A 26,229-nucleotide genomic window follows, 5' to 3' on the forward strand; every position below is an offset into this window, starting at 1 on the left:
CACTTTACATCCAAAACATACACAAATAAGCGTAAAAAATCAAGCTTAATAATATCTTGGATAATGCCACAATAATGATCCATGGCTCCATTGGCATCAAAAATTTGATTACTGTAGAAGTGATACAATAGATGGTGCTGCCTCCCAACCGTGCGCTCCTGTGAAAGAAGCTTCGATGGCATGCTGGAAACAGTAGAAGACGGATGCTATGGATGCTAAGGAATCAGGGTTGCTATAGCCAGTGATAAAATGGGCTTCACGAGCTTGCTCTTATATAGCCACTAGTCATAGTCAATTTCGAGGCCATTTCGGGGCTCGTATTGGAGGTGGAAGTTCTCCGCAAGCACTGAGAAAAAGACCCTATTTTTGCTGTATGGCCATTGCTCTACAAGTCGATGAAAAGTTTTCGTAAACATTGCATCATATGCCTGGGCATAGAGATATTGGGAGTTACAGAATCATCCTTGCCCTCACACCATATAGCATTGAACATAGTATACTACACCAAGACAAAATCAATTGAATAAGCAATCTAAATTATTGAAAGCTCCTAACTTATGCATAACATTCTATATACCGACCTTGCTCATGCATCCCCTAGCATACTCCCATTCTTCCATTGTGATATGCATCCCCTCGTCTCTCTCTGCTCTCTCCATTTCATTAAGTAGCCAATCCACATGAATATCCTTTGGAAGTGCTCTTAGATACTAAGGGTATGGCACACGATGGTGTGTACGAAAGAGGGCCCTTTCTTCTTGTCTTCTTGCCTTTGCATCCTCGTATCTTGTCACCCATCTTTTCATCACATCACTATTAAGCATGCAATAGAGGTTGATATTATCAAGCAACTCTGTGTCTATTACTTTGCTACATCCTTTCCCTTGAGGCACAATAGAGGTCATCCTTAGGTCTTCATCATCTCTCCATAGTCGTGGGAGAGAGCTATCCACATCAACAAGAAACTCAGAAATATATATAAGTGATTCTTGTACCAACCAGCCCTCGGTCATGCTACCTTCGGGTCTTGCATTTTGTCTCACGAAACCCTTCAAGGTCTTCATGAAGCACTCAAGGAAGAACAACCATCATGCATGTATAGTACCGCATATAGCAATCTCATCCACCAAACGCACTATGAGATGTAGTTGGCTTGTGAGAATAGAACGTGGAAATGTCTTTTCCACTAAACAAACCACCTCCACTGACATAACTTGAGCATTCTCAAGCATGGTGGGATCTATCTCCTTTGAGCTCACATACCTAGAAAGGAAAAAGTATGCAATATTAGCAATATGAACACCTTGCATCCTGTAAAGTACCTCACAAGCTCGCCCATCTTGTAAATACAATATTCACATTTTGTATCCTATAAAGTACCTCACAAGCTCTCCCATCTTGTAAATACAATCCTTCATGTCCTTCGATGCACAGCAAGAAATGCTAGTAGGTAGTATGAACTGAACACACGAGGAATGGTTAATTAGTTGCTTCTAATTCACTCACAAACTTGGAAGGAAAAATATATTATGCACATAAAATACTTACTTGGAGCATCTTGTGCCAATCATGAGATTTCAAGCCATTTAATTGCTCTACACCTCTTTTCTTGCTCTTTGTGAAGGCCCCCTTCAAACACCTCATGCATCTAATGGGAGTACGAATGGTAGTGATAGCACGCTTCACCACCACCATCTCTAGCTTTGATAACCTCCACGGTGCATGAGGTAAAAAAACATGCCCATTTGGTCTCTCTTGTGGCCAAGCTTCACGCATCCTCCCTACGATAACCTCCATGGTGCACGAGGTAAAAAAACACACCCATTTGTCTCTCTTGTGGCCAAGCTTCATGCATCCTCCCTGTGGTGCGTAGATCCTCCCTTATGCGTGCAGAAATCTCGTGTCCCATTCAAATGTTCCCAAATGGTAGATGCCACATTCTTGAAGATATGCATGGGATCAAGCACGTGATTGATCTTGAGGTGGGACCAATATGGTAAATGATAAAAGATGGAGTATCTAAACAAAAGAAAGTGTTAGCGAGTAATCTTTATTTCTAGCCAATATAGCACACAATAGTTACAAACTGTTACCGGCTCATGCCAAGTGGTGGAGGAGTCATGGAACCATCCCAAATTCTCATCCGATCTCCCGCAGTGAGTGATTGTGGGGGGACTTCATTCTAAGGAGTGACATATCTAGGATGATCAGGTGGGAGAAATCAATGGTGATTCTCATAGATGATCTTATTCAATGCATCTGCCCGTGAGGCAACTAGCGAAGGACCACAAACAGGACATGCATGGTAACCCGATGTAGTGAGACCTGAACAATAGACGCAATTAAGAGTTGAAGGTGGGTTTAGGGTGCCACATCAGTTGCCTACTCATAATTAAAAGTGCAATGCTTACCTGAACACTCGCCATAGCCTGGGAAGTCATGCATCGTCCACATCAAGACTACTTTACAGTTGAAGTTTCGTGATGAGGGAGGCTTGCTCATATCATGTACCTTGATATGTCTCCAAAGTATCTCTAGCTCGTCAATCAAAGGCTCCAAATAAACATCAGGATTTTTGACTTTATGTTTCCTTAGAATTAGAAGGGATAACATAACACGTCCTTTCTTAATAACCATAGAGGGTGGAAGATTATAATTCACCAATATCAGTGGCCATACACTATAAGAGGTGCTTTTAAGACCAAATGGGTTCACACCATCCATACCCAATCCAAGTCTCAAGCTCCTAAGTTCTTGCTTGAAGCTTGGCCATGTGTCTTCAATATACTTCCACGCAGGAGTGTCTGCAGGAGTTCTCCACTTGCCATCGGTTAATCGATCTTAGGGATGCCATGACATGAGCTCTGTAATGGATTTGCACTTGAACATATGTTGGATGTGAGGGATTATGGGAAAATGTCGCAGAACCTTACGAGGCACATCCAAAGTTTTGAGATCTGCTCTATATCTTGCCTCTCCACAAGTAGGACACTCTCTTGCATCCTTATGTGGTCCACAAAACAGAACACAATGGTTGATGCATGCATGGATGCACTTATAATCTAATCCTCCAAGAGAGGTCACATGTTGCCTTGCCATATCTCTTGACATCGGTAATTTATTCTCCCTTGGAAGCATTTTACACAATAGCTTGCACGTGAAGACCATAAATGAGGAAAAGCATTCGAGTAATTGACCCACTAGCATAATTCACCATGTTTGCAAAATAGACTTTAAAGCTTACTTGAGTAATGCATTCAAACTTGCATTGCTCCATCCATAGATGGTTTGCAAGTTTAGTAACTCAAGGGAGGCATGTAGAATAGAGAATGTGCAGCCCTCAAATAGTGGAGTCAATGCTGTGGTAAAAAGATTGTCTTGCTCCATGCTATCATCCCTCCCTTTGGATTGATGGACATATAAATCCTGCACCATATCATCAAACACCTCCTCCTCCATGGCCTCATGAGGTAATGGTGGAGGGCTACTATCACCATCACTCCATGCATCCGTAATGGTGAAGATCCCATTCTCCATACTTTGAGACGTGATTGAGTGTAATTCTGTGGGCACGATACATGTTTCCTCGACATCGATCACACATACATTTGATTTTTTGCCCCAACCATATTTTGCGATGGTGGATACAGAGGGATTCATGCTCGTTGGAGCTACTTGTTGAAGATGAAGACATCCTACAAATAAACAACCCAAAAAATTTGCTCTTGCATGAGTTGTAAATGTTAAAAGCTCTGTGGCACGTCTAAAAGCGCATTTGTACTGTGATGTGCATCTATAGGCGCGTCTAAAACGTACTGTAGACACGCATTTAGATGCCCATTTAGATGCGCTTTTAGATGTGCATATACATGCACAAACTGTGAGTTGATTTTCGAACCTACTTTTAGTGCGCTCGCTTTTCTTCACATACTTTTTTCGGCTTGCTTTGCTATTCATAGACACAGCTTCGGGCATCCACACTTATCTCCAAGCACCCACACTCATCTCCAAGCTTACATAATCATCCCCAAGTACACAAGAGAAGAAGGTGAACAAGGAAGAGAAGAAAGAGAAGCAGAGGGTGAACAAAGAAGAGAAGAAAGAGAAGTAGCTTTGAAGAAGGACAAGAAGCTTCCATACCTCTATCCAAGGTAAGTCTCTTGACGGTTGATCTTCTTTGAAAGTTGCTTTCTTTGGATTCGTCCTTTGTCATATGCAGGAAACGAATGTATTTGGTACTAGTGTTGTTTTTTTGTGTCGGGTGCATGTCCTTTTCACGTTCTAAAAAAAGTGTCTGTCGGAGTGCGTCTATAGACATGTCTAATAGCGCATCTATAGATGCGTCTGTATTTGGAAACAAACAGCCGCACTGTTAGACACAGATATAGACGCGTTCTGACAGTCTTAGATTTTTTCGTTTTCCTTCCCTTCCCCTTCTCCTTCCACTTCCAAGAAAAGGATTGCATATTGAATGATGGAAATAAGTGATTGCATGAATGAAGAAAAGTGATTCTCTCTTATCTCCTCTCTTTCCTTCTCTTTTCATCTCTTTTCTCATCTCTTTCCTTCTCGCTTTTCCTCGCTTTTCTCCGCTCTTTCCTTCTCTCTTTTTCCTTCTCTCTTTTATCCTCTCTTTCCTTCTCTTTTTGTGGTAATTTTTCTCTCTCATCTCCTCTCTTTTTCTCTCTTTTTTTCCTCTCCTTTCTCCTCTCTTTCTTTCTCTCTTTTTCTCTCTTTTATCCTCACCTTCTCTCTCTTTTTCCTTCTCTCTTTCCTTCTCTTTTCGTGGTGATTTTCCTCTCTTATCTCCTCTCTTTTTCTCTCTTTTTCTCTCCTCTATTTTCCTCTCTTTTCTCCTCTCTTTCCTTCTCTCTTTTTCTCTCTTTTATCCCCACTTTTTCCTCTCTTTTCCTCTCCTTTCTCCTCTCTTTTATCCCCACTTTTTCTCTCTTTTTTTCTCCTCTCTTTTTCTCTCTTTTTTTCCTCTCTTTTCTTCTCCTTTCTCGTCTCTTTCCTTCTCTCTTTTTCTCTCTTTTGTCCTCACCTTTTCTCTCTTTTTCCTTCTCTCTTTTATCCTCTCTTTCCTTCTCTTTTTGTGGTAATTTCCTCTCTTATCTCCTCTCTTTTTCTCTCTTTTTTTCTTATTTTTTCTCCTCTCTTTCCTTCTCTCTTTTTCTCTCTTTTATCCCCACTTTTTGTCTCTTTTTTCTTCTTTTTTTTAGTTCATCAGTAATCTTCTTTTTTTCTTGGCCAGGAAGCTCTTCAGCCTTATTGATCTTTGGGAGACCATCTTTCGGGAGTTATATAACCTTTTGGGGCACCCTCCCAGTCCTGGGGAGTTATACGGCTACATGACGGGTACTTTAAACACCCCCAGGATTCGGCACTATAGATTCCAAACCACCCCAACCCCACACCAATTGAGATTACCCTAGTGGAGTCGAGATAGCCTAGTTGGCTACAGAGCCGAGCCCCTTCTCCCATGCCATCAGGAGGCCCTTTTGCATTGCAAAGCTGTCGACATACTCTCGTGTAGTCGAGACTCAGTTCTCTAGCTATGAGTGGTTAGCATAGTCCCGTGCAGCCGAGAGTCGCTTCTCCAACTACGAGTGGCCAGTGTACTAGCTCGACATGACACGGTAGTAGGCGTAGTAGTAGGGAGAGCGGTGGGGGATGCATGGCACAGTGCTTTAGGAGGGGTAGTAGTGGGGACGGGGATGATTCAGATGATACAAATGTGCTAGAGGGTGATGATACAATCTACTATAACATCACTCAGATAGGAGGCATCTTGATGGATGCATAGGGGAAGGACATCATGGCCTTCATGTGCTCTGTAATTGCTAACGACTACAGAGATTGCTTTATTTACTACAAAGACCATCCAAAAAAGTTGGCTGATGAGACCCTCGCTGTTGTTCGCTCTAGGTATCCCAATCCCCCCAATGTTCAGTTCACGGATAAATGGGACAAGTCAAAGATTGTTATGATACTTAGCAATAAAAGATCTTCGCTTAAGAGGTAGGCACTAGCGGAGATTGCCAGGCTCAAGGGAGGTCAACCACTAAGGGGCCCACCCCACACCACTCACAAGCATGAGTGGAAGAAAGCAATGAAGGCAACGAGACCAGACCCCAGTCTGCAGCATGTGGAGGCACAAAGGATCCAAATGGAGCAATATGGAAGCATGCATTTTGGAGCAGGGGGTGTTGAATCATTGGAGGCCCAATTTGTAAGTATCGATCTCAAATTATATTGTCTATGTAGTTTATTAGGAGGTTGTTTCTTTGTACTAACCCCTCCACAAATTGTGTCATCTTATAGCTTGATATCGTGGGCAAGTACCCTACTCTTGCCAAGATAGCCTACCACCACCACCATCGCAGAGGAGATACATGGAGGCACTTCTATGATGATGGGTTGATTACTGAGAAGCAGCATATCCGGGCTACTAGAGCGCCCCCCCAACTATTTGAAAGTAATTAAATAATGTCAATATTATAAGTAAAGGTTTGATTTTTCATACATTGATACATGTTGTCCCTCATTTACAGGGCCCTATAGAAGAAGATGAGGAAGAAGATGAGGAAGAAGGAGGCGCAGAAGGGGGCGAAGAAGGGAGCGAGGACATGGAGAACTTAGATTAGCCATAGAAGTAGTGCTAGCTACTCTTTTTTGTACTTAAAGCCACTGGCTTGGCTTCGTGCCTTTCTTGTATATACTCCTCTTATTTTTTGTACTTGAAGCCAAAGGACGTGGCTTGGCTTCGTGTTATATGTACATACAAGCACTTTTTGAGCTATGAATTAATATACACTCTTTTTATTTTTTTGGCTTTCAATTTTCTTGTGCAACGTTCTATCAATTAATGCCTTGTGAACTAAACGTTTTGGAGTTGTAATGTTTTATTCGGAATTGTAATCGTCAGCTATCGACGTGCTTGCAAGAGTACTAATTAAAATACGGTTGGTTGTAAGAATTGAATTGCACAATGTGGAAATGGGATTCTTGTAACCACATATCTTACACAACATACACAGCATTCTATTCAAGCACACAAAATTCTACTTTTATTAACAAAAAATATTATGTAGAGCATCTATAAATACGTCTATGTATACGTCTCTCTGTTTAAGAGGCCATCTATTTGCGTGTCTATAGACACGTCTAAAAACGCATCTATATACGCATCTCTATTTTTTTTAAATTTCTAGCGGAGCATCTATTTGCGTCTCTACAGGCGCGTCTGTCTGTTATATAGACGCATCTTTAGACGCGGGTCTGCAGATGCGCAAATAGACGCGCCTGTAAGTTTTTTTTAAGTTATGAAAATGCATTTGTGTGCACGTCTGTAGGTGCTTTGTCTTGTTGTAATTTATCTTTTTTGTTTATATGCATTCCTACTTCTCTATCAACTACATATGTACATGTTTACTTTCATTTTACATATATGAATTTACTATTTGTTTTCTTCAAACTAGGCATTATCATACATTTTGTAAGTCAATTTTTGCTCTCCTAGTTCTCTCATATTTTTCTTTTTTCTTTTGGCCTTTTCTTCTTTAGTTAACTCATAATGCCTTTCTTAATCATTTTAATCATATAGCCAGTAATCATTTGTAAATTCTTAATTAAATTTGTTGATTACTTATTCTTGTTAGCTTGAACTTCTTGACAAATAGTTATTCACACGTAATATTTAAGTTATTATTATTATAATAAGTGTAATGGACTTTCAATTAAGGGTACGGACTACCCCCCTTCATTGGGTGTTTATCATATAATCTTCACTTAAGGGTGTGGATTGACAAATGTTAACTTATGTATCATAGAGGGGTGTGGATTACTCCCCATGTTGCCTCACGCACCTTGATTACATAGCAACCCTATTCGTGCTATTTTGGGAAATTTTGTAACATTGGATGAGAACTAACCACGTCTTTTATATTTAATGCAAATCATTTTTATAGTTATAATCTAGGATCCGAAAGGTTGTTCTTGTTCCTAGGTAAAGCAATAACAAGCACATGGTTTGATCTAATTTAAAGGTCTAGAGGTACATTTACATCGAACAGTTATATTGGATAAGTAGTCATTTAACAGCCACATGTATGTATATGGCAAGTACATCCCTCAAATTCAAAAATTCTTTCCAATTAATTAGCACTTTATGTTGCATATTTATAAGGTGGCTCTAGGGTTTACCTCATAGAATGTTAGTGTACCATGTGTGTTCTAAAGGAGGGGTTTTCAATTCAACTTTAAGAAAAAATTTAATAGGATTTCACTAACAATAGGGCTTTTAAATTCAACTTTATAAAAGAACCCGTTAGATCATAAGTAAAGAGGGGTGGTTGTATTGGGGTAAAATCTTTAGGTGAGGGTTTCTATAACACCTCTTTAATGCACATGATACATAGGGTTTCTTAGTAGTGTACAGGTCAGGTAGTGCACTCCCCGAGTAAGGTGACCACTCTGAGGAAAATCTATTGTGTCGTAATCAAGATATAGTCTTATCAAGGATCCTTATTATAAATTAAGGGTAAATTTTCAATGAAGTTTGGATTAGCCAATTCATGCATTGTATGACCTTTTGTAGCAAGAGATTAGAGCAGAACAAGACATTCAAAAGTAAATTCTTTTTATCCTTACATGAGAAGATGGGTGTTACAGTTTTTTTTAAGGGCTCAAGGGGGGTGTTAACCTTTGGGGAGGAAGTTACTATCCAACTGAGCTAAGGTGAGGAATATCACCCCATAAGTAGACATTAACACTGAGAAGCGAGGGCAAGACACTCAAAAGTAATATTATTATGTGTTAAGTGGGATATCAAATCACTAGACTTGCAAGATATCATTCATGAGGGTGTTTATGTTTATAGAAACTTGATATACTAGGTTCAACCTCCCTCAACCTTCCTTTTATGGAGTATAGGATAATTGGGAGAAACCACGATCGCCTTGATGGATGCTTCAAAATTCATTCAAGATCATGGTAGCCTTAATGATGCTTCAAAATTCATTCAAGGTAGAGTTTAGTGGACATTTCACAAACATTCAACTGAGAAATGTGAGAGTTCACGCAACTAAGACAGACAAGATACTTACAGGCCAGCAAGACAAGGATTGCGAATTTCTAATGACATCAAATGCTATTATATAGACCCATGCTATGAAGATGGAACCAAGAACAAGAAGGAAAAATTATGAAGATAAATGAGGAGGATAAATGGCAATTTGTCCTGTAGCAAATGCGCTGCATCGAACAAAAGTCTCACTATCTCAATCTCTCGTATTGATGCATGTTGTCTCCCTCTTTTTCTCTGTCTCTCTCGACCAATCGAAGTTACGAACCATACAATATTCAGAATAACAATCGATAGATCGATCAAAGTTACGAACCATACATTGAGAAGAACAAGGGCGACATATGTTCAAACTTCACAGTTCTTGTAATGAGTTCTCTCTCTCTCTCTCTCTCTCTCTCTCTCTCTCTCGCTGTCTCTCTGAAATAAAGCCTATGTAAGAACTAGTTACTCGATGCAACACGAATGAATGTAATCTCAGAGCGATAGCGAAGCCTGCAACCGTGCAAGCTTGTTTGCTATGCAACAGCCAGCTCCACCAATCTGCCCACCCTGCACGTCCAAGGTAGTGCAGCAAACGTTGCTGCTGTATGTGTGTGTGTGTGGGTGGGGGTGTGGTGTGTGTGTGTGCATTGTGAATGTCTATATGTGTGTGTCTATGTGTGTGTGCGGATGTCTATCTGTACGATGTGCGTGTTTGTGAGATCGTGCGAATTGTAAGCTTCCCATCCGCCGACCAAGCATCTACCCAAACTACCTCTCCTACGGCTGCACCATTGGCTAGTACCCTCCAGCTGCACCTTTCTCTCTCTCATCCTTCATCAGTCCACGTTCTTCCACATCGCCATAGCTGCTGCCCAATTGCATTTGCACTTGCTCTCGCTGTCTCCCAGCTTCTTGTATTTTGCTGTTGCCCTTTAGCTCTCCTTGATCGCTCCCTACCCTCTGCCTCCGCATTTCCATTACTCTCCTGTGCGAATTGGAGTGAACTGTCTCCACGAAAGTGGGACTCGCAGCTGGACGATACTCCGGTAGTAGCCTGCCAGACTTGTACCTCACTCCACAGGCATTGCATAGTGTCTTCGGACCCATCGGCCCCGCCCTCCACTGCGGCGTCTTCTGCGTTGCACAGTGCAGGCATCTTCTCACCTGCGCCGCTTCCTGTGCCTTCTTTGCTTTGCTTAGCTGATTGCTTGCCTTGAAAGGCTTCTTTACCGGCATCGAATCCACCCCACTTTGCTCGTAGACAAACGCATCCGACTCGTGCAACAATGGCGTTGCAGCTGTGATTGTGGAGGTTGAGCACGACTCCAGGATACTAGCTGAGACGTCTGCAGAGAGAATGCGGGTGTTCCAAAAGCACACACCTGTTCGGCATCTCTTACTTCGAGCTCGACCCGGCACAGTGGCGACTTCTGGATCAAAGCCACCAAGCTTCGTCAAGCACCCGTTGCTTTCTTCCAGTACCGAGACCGGACTAGCACTCTGGAAACGCTGCTTGCTTATACGACGTCTGTTCTCGTTTTCAAAGGTAGTTGCATGAATGCTCGAGCCAAACACGTTCGTGGGTAAATCGCCAGAAGAGAACGACTCTTCCACGAAATTGGAAAGCCATTCCAGCTCTGCCAAGTCGTCACACTGCAGTAAAGGATAAAGGTGCCAAATGTTAGACACACCGTGACAATTGTCCAACACATGTCATCAGGCACACGGGAGTTTGATGCTTACCGGTACACAGAGGTCTCCAGGTCCTTCTACTTCAAACATACCGAGAGGTTGTGAAGCGCCTTTTTGCGAAGGAGAACTGGAACTCAATTTCTCTGCGACTTGGTCATTTGTTGAAGAACCAGCTGTGTGGCAAATCTCTCCTATGGGACCTCCAATGTCATCGTTTGAGAAATCGAATAAATCATCGATGGACAAGAACTCCCCTACACCGCCGTTGTCGAGCTCTGAGCCCTTGCTGTACCTCTTAGAGTCGGTGAGGAGATACGAGTGGCTGGAAGGGACGAAAGAGTTGGCAAGCTCCATCTCAGAATTAAGCTTCTCTTTAAAACCACCAACCTCAAGACGCTTGCAGTGAAGTTCTGCGGCATTTCAGGTTAATAGCCATCAGGATTGAGGAAAGACTTTACACCTTCGCTCGCTTTATAAGAAAAATCACAATAAATACATTGAGCTGAAACTGAACCGAGACTTTATGAATGCTGCTGTCATTGTGACCTCCTTTAATATCTTGCCTATCCGTTACCAAAGTACAAACTCAACCCTCAACTCTTTCAACTTCCAGGACGCAATCAGAGACAAAGCACGGATGAGAATCACGAGAGAATCGAAAACTAATGACCTAAGGCACGACAATTAAGAGTTTGAAATAGAGGAAAGTCTGCACGTTCCACGCCTAGTATTGTAACTTCATATCCCCAGGTGCAGACAAGTAATCGTGCGCAGGCTTTTTGGACTCGAAACTCAAAGCCGGAATGGTGCAAAATGAAGAGGAGTCCTCATGCAGCTATGAGAGCCAGCAATGGGTTTGGGGCTTCTGGTCCAAACTAAAAGAATTCCTTGTACTTACAGTGTAACGAATGAAGTAGCCGGCGCGCTATGAAGGAAGGTTCATCACCCCCGAAGGAGTTCAAGAAAGGAACACACGCAGGAGCCTAAAAGACCCAACAAGCCTCAATTACACATTTACGAAATTCTCCTTGTAGTGTAGGCCAGTGGATAGACGAGAGAGTTTTTTCAATGCAGGTCGACTGGGACAGCAAGAAGAGATACCGAGAAAGCTAGCGAATTTTGCTGTTTAATTCCTCGCACAAAGAAGCGACACAGAAGGCAAGCCATCATTCATTTAAATTTCAGCAATGAGCCAAGAGAAGACAGCATTTGTGATGAATTGAAGCACTGGAAGCTTGTCAGACAGTACGTAGTGGCACGACTCCATGACTACTGCAGGGAATAACGGAAAGGAAGCCAGAGAAGCGCTACAAATTAGACAAAGCATCAGAAAGGAAGCTAGCAAAAGCTACAAATTAGGTTGAGGGGCGGGGGGGAGAGAAGAAAGAAAGCAAAATGGGAAGGAGAGGAGGCACTTACGTGATGTTGGAGGAAGAGCGGGCGAAGGGCGGAGGAGGTGGGAAGGGAAAGGGGGGTGAGGGTGGAAGATAAGGGGAAGAAGCTGAAGCATGCAAGGGATATGGGCGTTTCAGGAGGTGGTGAGGGAGATCACAACCGAATCAGCAACGGATGATACAACCCACAAAGAAAATGAAGTAGAAGAATGAAGAAGGAGCTGAAGATGTTGAAGATGAAGTTTATGAAGACGATGAAGAAGATGGATGGCGAAGGCTTTTCATAAGATTGGACGTGTAGGCTGCTTGGAAGCTTCTAATAATTAGCTGCGCACACGGGCGGTGTCATACGTGGGCCGACTCTCCCCACGTGCGTCGTCCGACCTGGCACTCCTCTCCCCACCTTTGTCGGCCGCCACGTCGGAGAGCCTCAAACAACCGCTGACCTGGCGACTTCTTGCAAGGTCAGGTGTCCACCAACGTGGCATAATTCCTGCCACGTTGGCGTATCATCTAGCCCCTGCAGCTGGTGGCAGAAACGGGCCTCGCGGATCCACGCGTCACTGTTTCATTGAGCATACGGAGAGGTAAGGATGCGACGTGGCATATGTGGGGCCCGCCGCAGTACCGACAGGTAGGCGAGTCGCCCCTGTGCTAAGTATTCCACGTCAGATAACGCCTTTGTAAGTTGGTGAGCCAGCACGTATGCCCATTGGCTGACGAGTACAAACGTGGCAAAAATTCCACGTGTCGCTCTTTCATTGAGCACTGGGCCGCGACGTGACAGATGCAGGGCCCACCGGCGCGTGGTTAGAAATCCACGTCAGAAAACGCGCGCGCTTCGTCTTCTCCGGTATTCTGTCCAAATATCGTCTTCCACTGCGCATGGCGCCTGCCGCCTGCGCTTTTGGGCTGGCTTCCTTTGAGCCAATGGCCTGTTCCTCCTCCTCCCATGATGCGCCACCACCCCTCAACCCCCCGTGCCTCGTTCTTAACAACTCGAACATGGCTTAGCTATCACTCCATGTGAGTCGTGGCTCTCCCCCCCACAAATAGCCATTTTCTCCCCCACGTAAAATCTACCTGGACCGCCTTCTCCACCTGAGAACTGCAAAGCACGTACCACCCAGCCTTTCGAACATGCAGCCTTTTTCGTCCCCGCTCGTTTAGTTTAATGTCGCATCCAGAAAATTATATACATATGCCCGATTTATCCAAAGTTGAAAAGAGCTCCCCAACAAGCATCTTCTGCTTGATATGCTGAGAAACCGACCTCTGCAGATATCTATCAGTACATGTGTTCTGAGTCCTGACTCCACGCTCCCAGCTCACCACTCATTGCTCAAGCCTCAATGCAAAGTTCAAGTTCAAACTGCTTGCCCAAGCTCTTTGCTGTAGCTTGCTTCTACTATCAATTTACCGGTTCATCTTGTGTCAGAGAGCAAGCCTGCTGTCCTGCAGCGTCCCTCGCTTTCGTCATTGACGCCTGAAATGCTTGCAAGTTGAAGTTGCTGCCGTTCTACCACCTCTCTGCATATTCATGCTGCGCCGTGTTCTTTTTGCAGCCATGAGACACTTAATCCTGCCGTCTTCCAATGGCAACCCCTCCATCATGCGGCGTGCCCTTGCTTCTCGCATAATTTATTTGGCTAAACTTACCCTATTACTCCTAACTTCCAAGTCTTAGACCTGAGCTTCCACACATACGCATTACGCAACCCTTTTTACGAGCTCTAACTTCCACATCAACCGTTCCTAAAATCAATGCTTTGTGCGTAATCATACAACCTGAGCTTCCAATTTCTAAGCCTCCTACGACTCCCAGCCACATCACACGGTTTCCAGCTCTAAGTTCTAGAGTTGCTCGTCACGAAGTCAGTATAGCCTACGTATTCTATTCTTACCTTACCTCATGTGAATCCAAGGCGTCCAATCCGGATTCACATGAGCTCTTGGTTCTAAATTGTACGAGTCCACGCAACGGCAGTCTTGTTGTTCGTGATGACAAATATCTAAATCATTCCTGCGAACTCGGGCAAATGTTGCACCCAATAGTTCAGAAGTTACCGGCGTGCAGAACGCCAACATCCACTTCAGACTCTCTCTTTAACAAATTTGCTTACCTGAATTCGAAAATCCAATGCAGGAGCTAATTCCGGCTTTGCATCTTGCAGAACAGAAGCTCAGCTCTTCTTCCTACGTTGCTGCACAACCCACAGCCGTCAGTTTTTGCAGCGCTAGTGGCGCCTTATGTTCCTCCCTATATAGCACAAGTCAATTGTGTGGTTACTATCTCTCTGTTTTATTAAAGCTGAGATCTTATAAAGTCAATCCAATGCTACTTTAACTTTGATGTTGCATCAAAGTAAGTGTCGCCCATATGGTGTTTATGCCCACATCACTACAAATCTCAATATACATGCACTTACCGTCCTCTTTTTATCAACACCATTACTCAAACTTATCAAAAGATAGGTTCCCTTGCTTTTCGAGCCTCCTAAAGATTTGGGGTGGCGTGTAGTTGTGAAAATAAAGTAACCCCAAAGAGTCCACATGATGTTTCGTGTCACTTTTGGAGCACCTGTAAGAGCTTTCCCTTTCTTTTGTAAGGGAAGAGGCTTTCGTAGCAAGAAATTATGGAGTAAATTCTTAGTCACGGCATTCTGCCATAATGTTCAACCATCACACTCTCCGTTGCAATTGATGTTCTATTATAGCTACCTTTTCTTTGGACCTTCCTTTTCAAATTATCACGATGGGGACAAGGAAACTCATTTTGTTTACATTTTAAAGTTTTCCTTGTTGGATAAAGACTTACGCTTTAAATGTGTACTTTTCGAGGTTGAGGGGTGTCTCTATAATAGTCCGTGCTAAGAAAAAGGAAGGGACATAATTCTTATAAAAAATAGGGATATGATGGACTATGAGCATCAATTCCAATTTATTATGAGCTCGTTGTACCAATTTTCAAACAATCAAGCATGGTAGTACAATGTGAGAGTGCAAGTAAGTAAGAAATGGAAGCCTTTAGCTTCAAAGAGGGATAGTTATTTTCTCATGATTGTTTTATTCTTACAACAAGCGTTTTATACATTCCACCAACATCATGCCTTCCAAGTTTGATATTCTTAGCAATTCCTCATGATGTATGACAAAGGCTGAATACTATATCATACATCTTAGGTTAAAAGACCTTTGAAATTTTAGATTACATTTATTCATAATAATTTTAATTTGGGACCTTTCTTAGTTTTCGACACTTGAAGTTAGTCACAACCATTTGAACATGCAAGAGTCATGTGAGCATCCTAAAGCAACAATTTAAAAAAAAAAGCATGCCTAGATTTTCAACTCTACAATTATATTTCCTTTCATTTTTTATATAATTCTAGTATGCAACATCCACACACCATATTACCTAGATCAAAGCTATGTTGAATATTTTAATGTGAAGTTAGATGTATATATGAAATAGCATCTATATATTTCCACATAAACTTTTTATCTTGAGACTGTATTAGAATTATTTCATAAATAGTATAATCTTCTTGACCAGTCTAAAAGTGGAATCTAGAGCACTTTTAGACAAATTTAGACGGTCTATAAACACTTTCTCCTCAAGGCAGTCAAACTTAGTAAATAATGCATACCATGTGCATCTAAGGAAATATTATCAAGTTGGTTGTTGTTTATGCACCTTTGCTCCTAGAAGCTTCATGTGCATTTAAATTGTTACAAGGAGCATCCCCATGTAGCAAACTTGCTCCTCACACACTTGGGTCTCAAAACTTTCACACCATGCATCGAACTAGAATATAGTTCTTTCTTGAATACTCCAAATTCATCTTAGCAAATCAATTACACATGCTTGCAAGAAGCCATGGAGATATTTGCTACTTCATTACATAGTTTTATATTAAATGAAGGTGCTCTAAAGATTTTGTCACATGGAGAATTCCACAGATGCACAGGCCTTATTAATTTATGTCACTTAAGATACTATTCAACAATTCTAGACTCACTAAGTTCATAAGGACTTTTTCCTAAAATGTTCACCTCCACTCAATAATAGCCTACTAAACTCTAAAATTTGGGTAAATTTTCAACATTACATAGGTCACCTCCATCCATATATGGCCCAGTAAAGCTAAAAATTTGACACACTCATAACGTGGTGACCTCCATCAATAATAATCTAATAAACTCCAAAGTCTACTTGAATTACAACACGATACAGGTAAGCTCCACAACTATCTTAAATGCTTGATAGTTAAAATATGAATACATCTTGTCTAGGGTTTTTAATCATGACTTAAATAGAGTAATTCAAGAGTTGTTGAATCATTAGGGGAATTTTGGACTCAAAAATGGGCTCTTGGATTAGGCCCTTAAGATTTCTTTAACCTCAAGATTAGCAAACTAGCCAATGGGAAGGCTTGAGCATTAAAGAAATCAAGGATTCCATATTGGCCTCTCATTGATGGAGAGACCACCCTTTGTCACCGCTACTTGCCCTCTTTCCTGCACCACCTCTTGGGGAATTTGCTTGACTTTTGGATGGTCTCCCTACACTCCTCCCTCTCCATGGAGGGCCCAAATTCAAAGGGTCCTCCCCCCAAAAGAAATGAATTTTTAGAAAAGTGTCCCCCCCCGCCCCAAAACACCTTTGAGGAGTCTCCCTAAGCTATCCCCATTGACTCACCACCTTCATCTTCGCTTCTCCTCTCAACCATCTCTCAACCTCCTTTTCTCAAATTTTTTCTCTTTGCTCCCTTTGTTTCTACAATGGTGAAGCACTCCCCTTCCCCTAGACCAAAGCTATCTCTTCAATCTTATGGAGGTCACATTTGAAGGACGACAGTGATGTTTGGATTGCTCAAAAGTTTAGGCTAATATCCTAAATTACAATGCAACCTTCTACAAAAGGTCCACTCACGGTTTTAAGAAAGGATAGAGGAAAGGAAGAGGCATTGGAAGGGTTGCATTGCTGGGTTTTGTAATACAAAAAAGGGACTCAAGGTGAAGGTTCATCATGTGTACATAGCTCAAGATATGAACTTGGATCCTAAAGACCGAACTTAATTTCCTTCATATTTTATGTACCATTTACATTGTCATTTTTGCATTATGACAACTTCATTTGTCCATTGTGTTGTGTATGTTTGTGTGTGTTGAGAGGGGTGGCCTCATTGAGATTGAGAGAGAGAGAGGGAGAGGGTAGAAGGGGTGTTTTACGGAGAGAGAGAGAGAGAGAGGCAGGCAAGGGGTGGGGTGGGAAGGCGGAGGAGGGGTGTGAGAGAGAGAGATTAAGGGTGCGGAGTGTCTCTGTGTGTGGGAGAGAGATTGACATGTTCATATCTTCCACATCATTATTTGCTTGCTATGCATATATACTTCCTTCCACAAAAGTCAAAACCTAATCCTTGGAGAGTTTCATGGGAACATTACAAGCATTCCATTCAAACATTGGAGAATTAATGTTCCTTAGGATGGAGTCCTACCTCTTTGACAAAGTCTGGCAGTTTTTTTCTATAATGCATGCTACCAAGTACCTTGAATAGAGGGTGCATATGGAAGCCTCCGTTTGGTTCCTTTAGGCTTTGCTTAACTCCGATAGTCCAAAATGGTCTCTTCCTAATCCAATCTCTGTAAATTCATTTCGGATGAAGATAATGTCTAACATTCGGTTCAAAATCTATGGGTGCAAGTTGGTTCATTTCCTACCTTGTTTTTATTTACTTCTTCAAATTAGTCTTCATCCAGAGAACAAAGACCATGTGGGTATGCAAAGACCTAGCAGAGGAATTTGTTGACAACCTCCGCTACCCAATGTGGGATGTGAGAGAAGGTTTCTAGAAGGGGGACCATTTTAGATGTTAGTTAACAAGGAAAGTTTAGTAATTAGGTATCAAGTAGTGTGTAGTATTTGTTACATGAGACATATTTATAGGTGTTGGAAAAATAATAATGGCACATGTATTCCTATGGATTGTGATGTGGTAGATAAAATAGAGGTGGAGGTACACATGCCAAATGGTGAAATGCAATGTCTTGAGGTTACAAATAAATGAAGCTTGAAGCACATTTGAGAATACATTGCTATCACCTTTGGTGAGGTAGACTTTTCTTTTAACGTTGGATGAAAAGAAGGTCAAAAGGTGACTTGAAACAAGATCAATGCTTGATACATGGAAGCCTCCTTGTACCTTGGGCATTCATAGTATGATTGATAAAAATTTAATTGATTTTGTATGTGACATCACTTGTGAACGTTTTTGTATTGAGCATTTATTGTTTGTTGAATTGTCGAATACTTTAGGAGGTTGAATTGTTGTATACTTTAGGATGGTTATTACAAAAAAAAGGAAGATTATCACACCCAATTTTTTTAATGAGTAGATTTAGAGCAATTTTGAGTCCAATAATAGACTTGGAGAATTACTAAGAAAGCAAACCAAGGAAGTGAAACAAAATTGATCATAAAGTCAACTGACTTTTTAAGAGTTTTTAAAGGGGTCCATGGCATATATAAAGGACTTGGGACTTAGTATAGCCTTTATTGCACTTGCCACTTGTCTAGCACTCTGCTTTCTCCAGCACATAACACTCCTCCATGGCAACTCCTCCTTTGTCCAGCACATACCACTCCTCCATGGCCACTCCTCATGAGGCTTTCACAATTTCATGGCATCTACTCCTTATGCGAGTAGAAAGGATGAGGTTTACAACATTTTTTACTGCGACTTGGATGTGATCAAAATTGCACAAGAGCATACGGACATATTCGATGATGCCCTAGAGTACTTGCCACTTGGACATTGTAATCTCTCCAAATGCTATCCACCTAGACCTTTAGATATGACTATGGGTCCCCTGCAGTCTCCTTTTAGAATCTTGAAGAAGTGATTGCAACTTTAGGAGTAGATTATATAGAGCTAGTAACACCATAGGTCCTAGATACTATTTGAAAATAACAAGCAAGGAGGAGAGGCATCTTCAAATGGGTGCTTTTCAAGGAGAAGAGCACCCACAAGGCCAATCTCCAGAAGAGGACATGACTGGAAGAAGAGGGCATGTAAGATGATCTTTTGTTAGAGACTCTTCCACTTGTTGTACTTGAAGATAGACACTATCTTTTCTTAATTCACATTCAATTTATTTTGAAGATGAGGGAAGATAAAGTTTTGGCCATACTATCTACTCAGGAGGGTAATGTGAATTTAGGCTTTCATCAGGAAGGGATGCAAGAGTCCCACGGATCTAGCACATATCGGTGCTCTAGTGGAACTTCTCTTTTGGGTCATTATTTGCTTGGATGTAGCAATTTTTGTTGAGGTATAGGGAATTTTATGTATATAGGTATCTTTCATGACTAATAACTTATGCATTGCTCAACGGAATTCGGCAAACTTTGTCTTCAAGTAGTAGTAAACATTCCAAACTTGAACATGAGACCAAAAAATGATGGAAAAAGATTTGGAATGAGACCATTAAAGCATTACAAGTGCTATGTTGCATGTGAAGCATGCATCCTGAAGACTATAGGCTATAGCAATTTATTCAAAAACATCAAAATTTTGTTCTATATGTACATGCAACCAAGTAATCATTCAAAAGTACACTACATGAGCTTCTCCTCAACCCAAGGACACACCTAAATGAGAACATTAGGTATGGGTTAATGGGCCTCCAATGTTGTGCTAAAATGTCGCATATCCATTTGTGGGCACGCTCCATAACTTTTTTTAATTTGTTGAAAACCAAAATGGATTGAAAATTTGGAATCCAAACTAGTGGGACTATTGCATGGTGGTCTTAAAACATTAATAGTTTTTTATATTGGTATTTAGATTCACCCTAAAATGGAAGAAGTTGAGAATGTGCAATTTGTGCATGTGCAAAGATCTTTTAATAAGTCCAACATTATTTACAATTTTGAATTGTTTCTTATTCCATGCACTTGCTTGCTATATGGCTCATAAGCATGCCAAAGGTAATTGCATTTCATAATACATAGCATCAAATCCGATAGCATGCCCTTTGGCCTATTGGTGCTTTGAAGTGTTTTAGGCCACATTGCACTTGTTTGGGATATCCAATTCTGCTGATGTGTATTGACGGAGGGGGGAAACCTAGCGGCTAAAAATTTTGCTACTCCCACAAATTTTGAATTTTCACACTTCCTGCCCATTGAATCTTGGAATATTAAGTACTTGCAACCCTCCCCCGCCCTGCAAATGCCCTGCAACCTGAACGCACCTCGACATGACCTTGCCCACGTGGACTCTCGTTCGGCATTGTCTTCTTTCAAGTAAGTTGTCTTCTATTCTTTGGTCACCTCACAAGCTAACTTCTTTGGGTCTATTCTGGACTGATAACTTGGCCATGGCATCAATGGCAACATGCAACTCGCCATGGCTTGCAAGAGAAGCAGACAAAGGCTACAAGATAGGAAAGCTAAAAAGCCTGGTCAAGGCCACTTGGAATAGATTGTGGGTCGAGGAAAGCAATGGCACGGTATCAAAACGGCAACGGAAGACACTTTTGCAACATTTGTGAAGAGAGAAACAATGAGAAGAAAGAAGGCTCCTTGCAGAGTAGCAGCAGGAGGCAGATGCAATAGATGAATCTCAAATCCAATAGTTCCTCCTATTCTTCATACATCATGGTAATGTATCTGCGGTTTATTTTTTAGGGTCCAGATACGTTAGAGTTGGCACATTTTCTAATGGGTTTGGGATATATAGGACCTTCATCTTCTTCATCTTGAGTGAGTTGTTCACACCTATGAATATAGTTTTTGCTCCTTCCTCTTCTAGGAAAAGATTCAACTTTTGAGTCTTAGCTAACACTATAGGTTTTCCTACTTCCTCTTCTATGCTATTTCCCTTTTGCACATTATAAGTGAGAGTAATCCATTACTAGTCAACCCCTTCTGACAAAGTATTGAAGTGGGAATCAACTTAAATACTCACATTCATATTAGTAAATTGTAAAAGTGGGAATCAACTTAAATACTCACATTCATAGCAAAAGTGCCCATGAGCTAGTACCATAAAAATATGGGAATTATTAGCCTAGTATATACGTCCCAAGTGCCATAATAACCCCAACCATCTCAAATTCCCACCTTGACTAGCTCCATATTATCTACTCTAGCAACCTGTTGCAAGCTTTGTAAAAGTGTGAGAGCCTCCAAAAAGATTAACAATCCCTCGCATAGTATGCTCCCATACTCCAACTTTCCCTTGTCCTATAGCACCTCCTTGAATCTTGAGTTAAGAAGCTCGCATACCTCGATTTGTGCGTATTTTATCCAGGCAAGAAGGGGGTTTTCTTTTCTCCATGCTCTCCCCTCTTTTTGTGACAGTAAACGATGCCCAAATTCATGGCAAGAAGGGCACAAATTGGCACAAATTGACAATCGAGTTAGCTTGGGATTTTGATTCCACTTGTATGATTGCGCACCAAATAGACCTCAACTAATAGTGCAGTAAGCATGGGATTCCTTCTACTTCAATTAAATAATTGGGAGAAGTACTTAGGGAAAAGTTGATCATCTTATGCATCATTCTTCATGATGAAAACCTACTTATAAACTATGTGAGTTATTTTATTTTATTTAATGAAAAATAAGAGACTATTAGGAAATGAATACATATAAGGATCCTAGGGTTTAGGAAAATAAGAGGGGTGAGAAAACCACATTTTAAAAGACTCAAATGTACCTATTAGCCACAAGAGAGAGAAGTGTGTGTGTATAAAGTAATGGAAAAAGTAAAGCATCAACAAAAAAATAAAGAAAATAAAAAATTTAAGGAGAAATTTAAAAAATTAAGAAGTAATTTTAAAAAATAAGGAGCATTAATATAATAATTGAGAGAAAAAGAATACATTAACCTAGAGAGAGTAGACTAAAACATGTATATTAAAAAAAACACACATATATGGGGGGGTGAGGTGAGTAAGCATGTTAGGCACATTAAATTATATATATATACATATGTATATATGTATGTATTAATTGTTACATTAGTTAGTAAGGGACCAAGATGGAAATAAAGAGCTGAATATATAGAGAGAAGAGAAGAAAGAAAGTTGAAAAATAAATAAATATATAAGTAGAACTTAATATATCACTAATAAAATAGAAGTAAATATATAACTAGAGCTTATTACTAGAAAAAAGTGACGTGTGGAAGTTGGGTCACCAGTGATGCATGGAAGCTGCACTTCGAAGCGGTTCAGTAAGTGAAATTGAAAGTGGTGCCATGCATGGCTAGCCACTGCCTTACCAGAAGGCGGAGAGCTACTGGGAGCCATGGTGGTGATAGATAGTAGGACGGTAACTCTGTAGCAACGTGAAACTTATGGAGAAAGTGGAATCATTAGAGGTTATAGATAAATGAAGTTTTTCTAAGAGATTGGACGAATAGAAGCTAGCTAAGAGGAAGTTGGCCACTTGCATGGTTAACTACATAGGAGTTTTTGATGGTCCAGGCGGAGGAGTTGTCAGCAAATAATGCTTTATCTAAATTAAATGAAAATGTTTCCATTGGTCTCAAACATACGGGAGCCATTCCATTCCATGAACATAATAAAGAATGTGAGTCACAAGCGTCGTAAATAAAGGGTCACTCCCAACATATAATCCAAAGCTTGCAAATCTACTACACCTAATCTTTTTTGAGATAGTAGATCAAAAATCTATCTAGCAATGAAGGTGTAAGAAGAGTGGTATGTAGTAGACAACGAACACTCCAGTAGGTTGACTAAGGAGCAATTTAACATATATCATGGAACATTGAAGGAAGTAAATATTATGAGAAAAGGCAACACACAAAGAAGCCAATGTTGTGAAAGAGTACCTTATTTGTGTGAGAGAGAGAGAGAGAGAGAGAGAGAGAGAGAGAGAGAGAGAGAGAGTGTGTGTGTGTGTGTGTGTGTGTGTGTGTGTTAAGATTAGATTAGAACCCTTCAAGAAAGTCCAAGAATACATGTGAGCAACATTTAACATCAAATGATTATATATTTTAAAAAAAAGGTCTCCAAGAATATATGTGAACAACATTTAACATCAAATGATTATTTAAAAAAAAGGTATTTATAAATACTAGATGTTAAAAAGAAAATCTTTTTAGGATTGAAAAAACTTTTTCCTTGGAAGAAACCTTGCACAAAAATTAGGTTAGAATAGCTTAAACTAGAAGGGAAGACAGGTGTCATAGCATTCAAAGTAAATATAAAAATTGATCCTTGGAAAAAAAATGGATTGGAAAATTCCTAAATTCTTTCACACAGAAAGTACCACTACACATGTAAAAAAATAAAAGCTTTTCTTTCCTTTTTTAAAATAAAGGATAATAGCTACATAAAGAAAAGGCCACCATTTATTGTAAATTTTCCATATAAAGAAAAAATTGGTAGGGCTTTTGTAGGGCAATGGATTGCCTAAAATGAAAGAGAATTACTAAGGATTTTTGAACAAAAACTAGAGGGGCCATAATATATTTAAGGCCCAAAGGGGTTGATAAAGGACCCAATGGGGAAAAAAAATATGATCCTTATGTCCAATTAGAAGGGCCAAAAGTCCTAAGGTCCAATTAAAGGGCCCAAAACTCGTGTGGTCCTAAAGTCTAATAAAAAAGGTCCTATAGTAAAAATAGACCTAAGGCCTATAGATAGATGGCTCAAGACCCTAAGTGAATCCTCACATTATTTTGCTTGGCTCAAGGCCATAAGATAGGCCTGACATGTGGCAGCGTGTTCCTTGCTTCACCTACATCATGATGGATAGCTTGCATGCATTTATTACATGTATTGGAGGTGTTGTGTAGCCCACAATTACCAAGGAGGGCATAAATGCTAGGCCACCTAGTACACTCCCGTGGCTCAAGGACATAGGAAGGGCATCATGCTTAGTTTGTGTGAAAAATTATGCTTGCCTATTTTCAAAGTGAACAACCAATAAAGCACCTCCATGTTCCATAATCAAGTATAAAACAAACATTAGAAATGCTCGTCCCTAATGACTTTACGATGCTCACATTTGCATGCTTTTAAGTGGATGTAGGGACAAGAGTTTTTGAGAGAGTCTAGAGAATCTCAAAAGCAACAATGAATTCTTCTTTTATGTACTCATGAAATCTCCCCTTTACAATCTCTTTTTAACCACCCCACACACCAAGCACACTAATCCTCCCATACTTCCTCTAATCCCTTCTCAACCCATGAAATTTCCTCTTCTAATCCCACTGGGTGAGGGTGGGTACACACACACATTTTCTAATGGCCATGTTATCCCTATACACACACACAATCTCTCTCTCTCTCTCTCTCTCTCTCTCTCTCTCTCTCTCTCTCTCTCTCTTTCTCTCTCTCTCTCACACACACACACATGTACACATGCACACACACACCTTCGTAACAATCAAAGTCAAGAATGGTTGTAAAGTATAGCCAATTTTAATGAAGTGGATTTTTTTCCATAGCACTTAATGATTTAAATAGATCTAGACCTTTACTATAAATTGAGCATAAATGGGGTGAGACTAAAAATAAACCGCTTTCTTATCAAAGGAAAAAAGGAATTTTGCATTATAAATGCTAAAAGACCTTCGATTTCCAAAGTGACCCTTCATTTTCTGTGGAAGGAAATTCTATAAATTCCACCTCTATTTCAAGAGTGGAACATTGTATCTTACATGATTGGTTGAAAGGGAAATTCATGATGGCGTGATAGGGTATGAAATCATAAAAACTTACCTCCTAATCATATGTACTTGATATCTAGTGAAGTTCTATGTATATTTTTTTGTGGGGGGGCCAATCCACTCAAGTGATTAGAGCATCTAATAAATTACCATGCCATGGTATCATTTGGCTACACAATGTCCACTGCCAATGTAGACACACAGGTGAAAGAAAATGGTGGGCGGTGGCCATGTTCATGGCGGCACATACTATCTTGTCCAACACAAATAGTGGTGCCATTAATGGCATGGCTACAGTTGAGCAACATGGTGCATTGAAGGCTGCAGGCTTTTATTTGGTGGCATCGTATTGCTGTAACAAACTGCATGCTACACGGGAGTATACATGTGTGTGTGTGTGTGTGTGTGTGTGTGTGTGTGTGTGTGTGTGTGTGTGTGTGTAATGAAGTAAGTGTCTGTGTGTGTGAGATACATTTACTGATCAAAATGAATGTTTGTTTGTTTGTTTGTGTGTGTGTGTGTGCACGCGCGCACACGTGTGTGTGTGGCCAACACCCAACCCAGAGGGTAAGATGTCATGGTGGGGAGTAATCCCACCATGTGGTACTTACGCCTCATCTATTGATAATAAGTGAATAAAGTGGATCTATATGATAAATGCCAAAATGAAAAAATAATGCCAATGTAAATGCGTAACCAATTCTGCAAAATAGATATAAAAGTTAGTAAAAAATAAGGCAGATCACAAAATGACTAGGGATTATACATGCTAAAGAATTATCCAATGGATGTGAGTTAACTGTATGGCACCAGCCCACGACGAAAGGTTAGTTGGAAAATCAAAGTGTGTGTTTAGATTTAAAATTCCCATCAATAATTGAGCCATGCAATTAATTCCATCAATTGGATAAAAGTAAAAAAAAGGAAAACATATAAGGAAAAAATGTTTAAGACATCTAAGTTGAAAAATGCAACAGCTAGAGATTGCACAAATTTCCACCAAAATTAAGAGTTTTTAATAATATAGAGTTTGACAAACACAATACTGAAAAAGGATGTTGAATCCTCAGGCAATCCAAGTTTCGAGGTTAGGGTCCACTTACCTACCACCATCCAAACAAACTAGGTGTTAGAACATCATAGTTACCTTTGGGTAGATAGGTAATGCCTGCTTCCCCCAAAATTTTATCGTTTTACCTTGGAATATAGACAACCATATGCTCAAATAGTTTATATATATATATATATTTAAAGAAAAGTTTAAGTCACAAGCAAAGTTCAAGTCACAAGTGGAGTAAGGAGTGAATGAGTGCATGGGTTGATAAGGGATTAGAGGAGGTATGGGAGGATAAGTGTGCTT

At 40.6% G+C, this 26,229-nt stretch overlaps 1 protein-coding gene across 1 annotated transcript; it reads right to left on the reverse strand.

The window, feature by feature from the left end:
• Positions 1–9,427: 9,427 nt before the first annotated feature.
• Positions 9,428–12,377, reverse strand: LOC147879817 (GATA transcription factor 7-like). The gene is made up of 3 exons (XM_087371891.1): positions 12,182–12,377; positions 10,814–11,172; positions 9,428–10,723 (listed from the first exon to the last, which is right to left on the reverse strand). Exons 1-3 carry the CDS (start codon positions 12,270–12,272, stop codon positions 9,866–9,868), a joined length of 1,308 nt encoding a protein of 435 aa, XP_087228017.1. The 5' UTR covers positions 12,273–12,377; the 3' UTR covers positions 9,428–9,865.
• Positions 12,378–26,229: the final 13,852 nt, after the last annotated feature.

Source organism: Dipteris shenzhenensis, chromosome 33 (genome assembly GCF_047967505.1).
Source record: "Dipteris shenzhenensis isolate YYH24624 ecotype China chromosome 33, Dip_SZ_1.0, whole genome shotgun sequence".
Taxonomy (NCBI): domain Eukaryota; kingdom Viridiplantae; phylum Streptophyta; class Polypodiopsida; order Gleicheniales; family Dipteridaceae; genus Dipteris; species Dipteris shenzhenensis.

Excerpts from the sequence above, each read along its gene's own strand:
- LOC147879817 (XM_087371891.1), bottom strand. The coding sequence starts at position 12,272 with ATGCTTCAGCTTCTTCCCCTTATCTTCCACCCTCACCCCCCTTTCCCT. Across the intron at positions 11,173-12,181 it reads CGCTCTTCCTCCAACATCAC|AACTTCACTGCAAGCGTCTT; the intron begins GTAAGTGCCTCC and ends GAAATGCCGCAG. Across the intron at positions 10,724-10,813 it reads CTGGAGACCTCTGTGTACCG|TGTGACGACTTGGCAGAGCT; the intron begins GTAAGCATCAAA and ends CCTTTACTGCAG.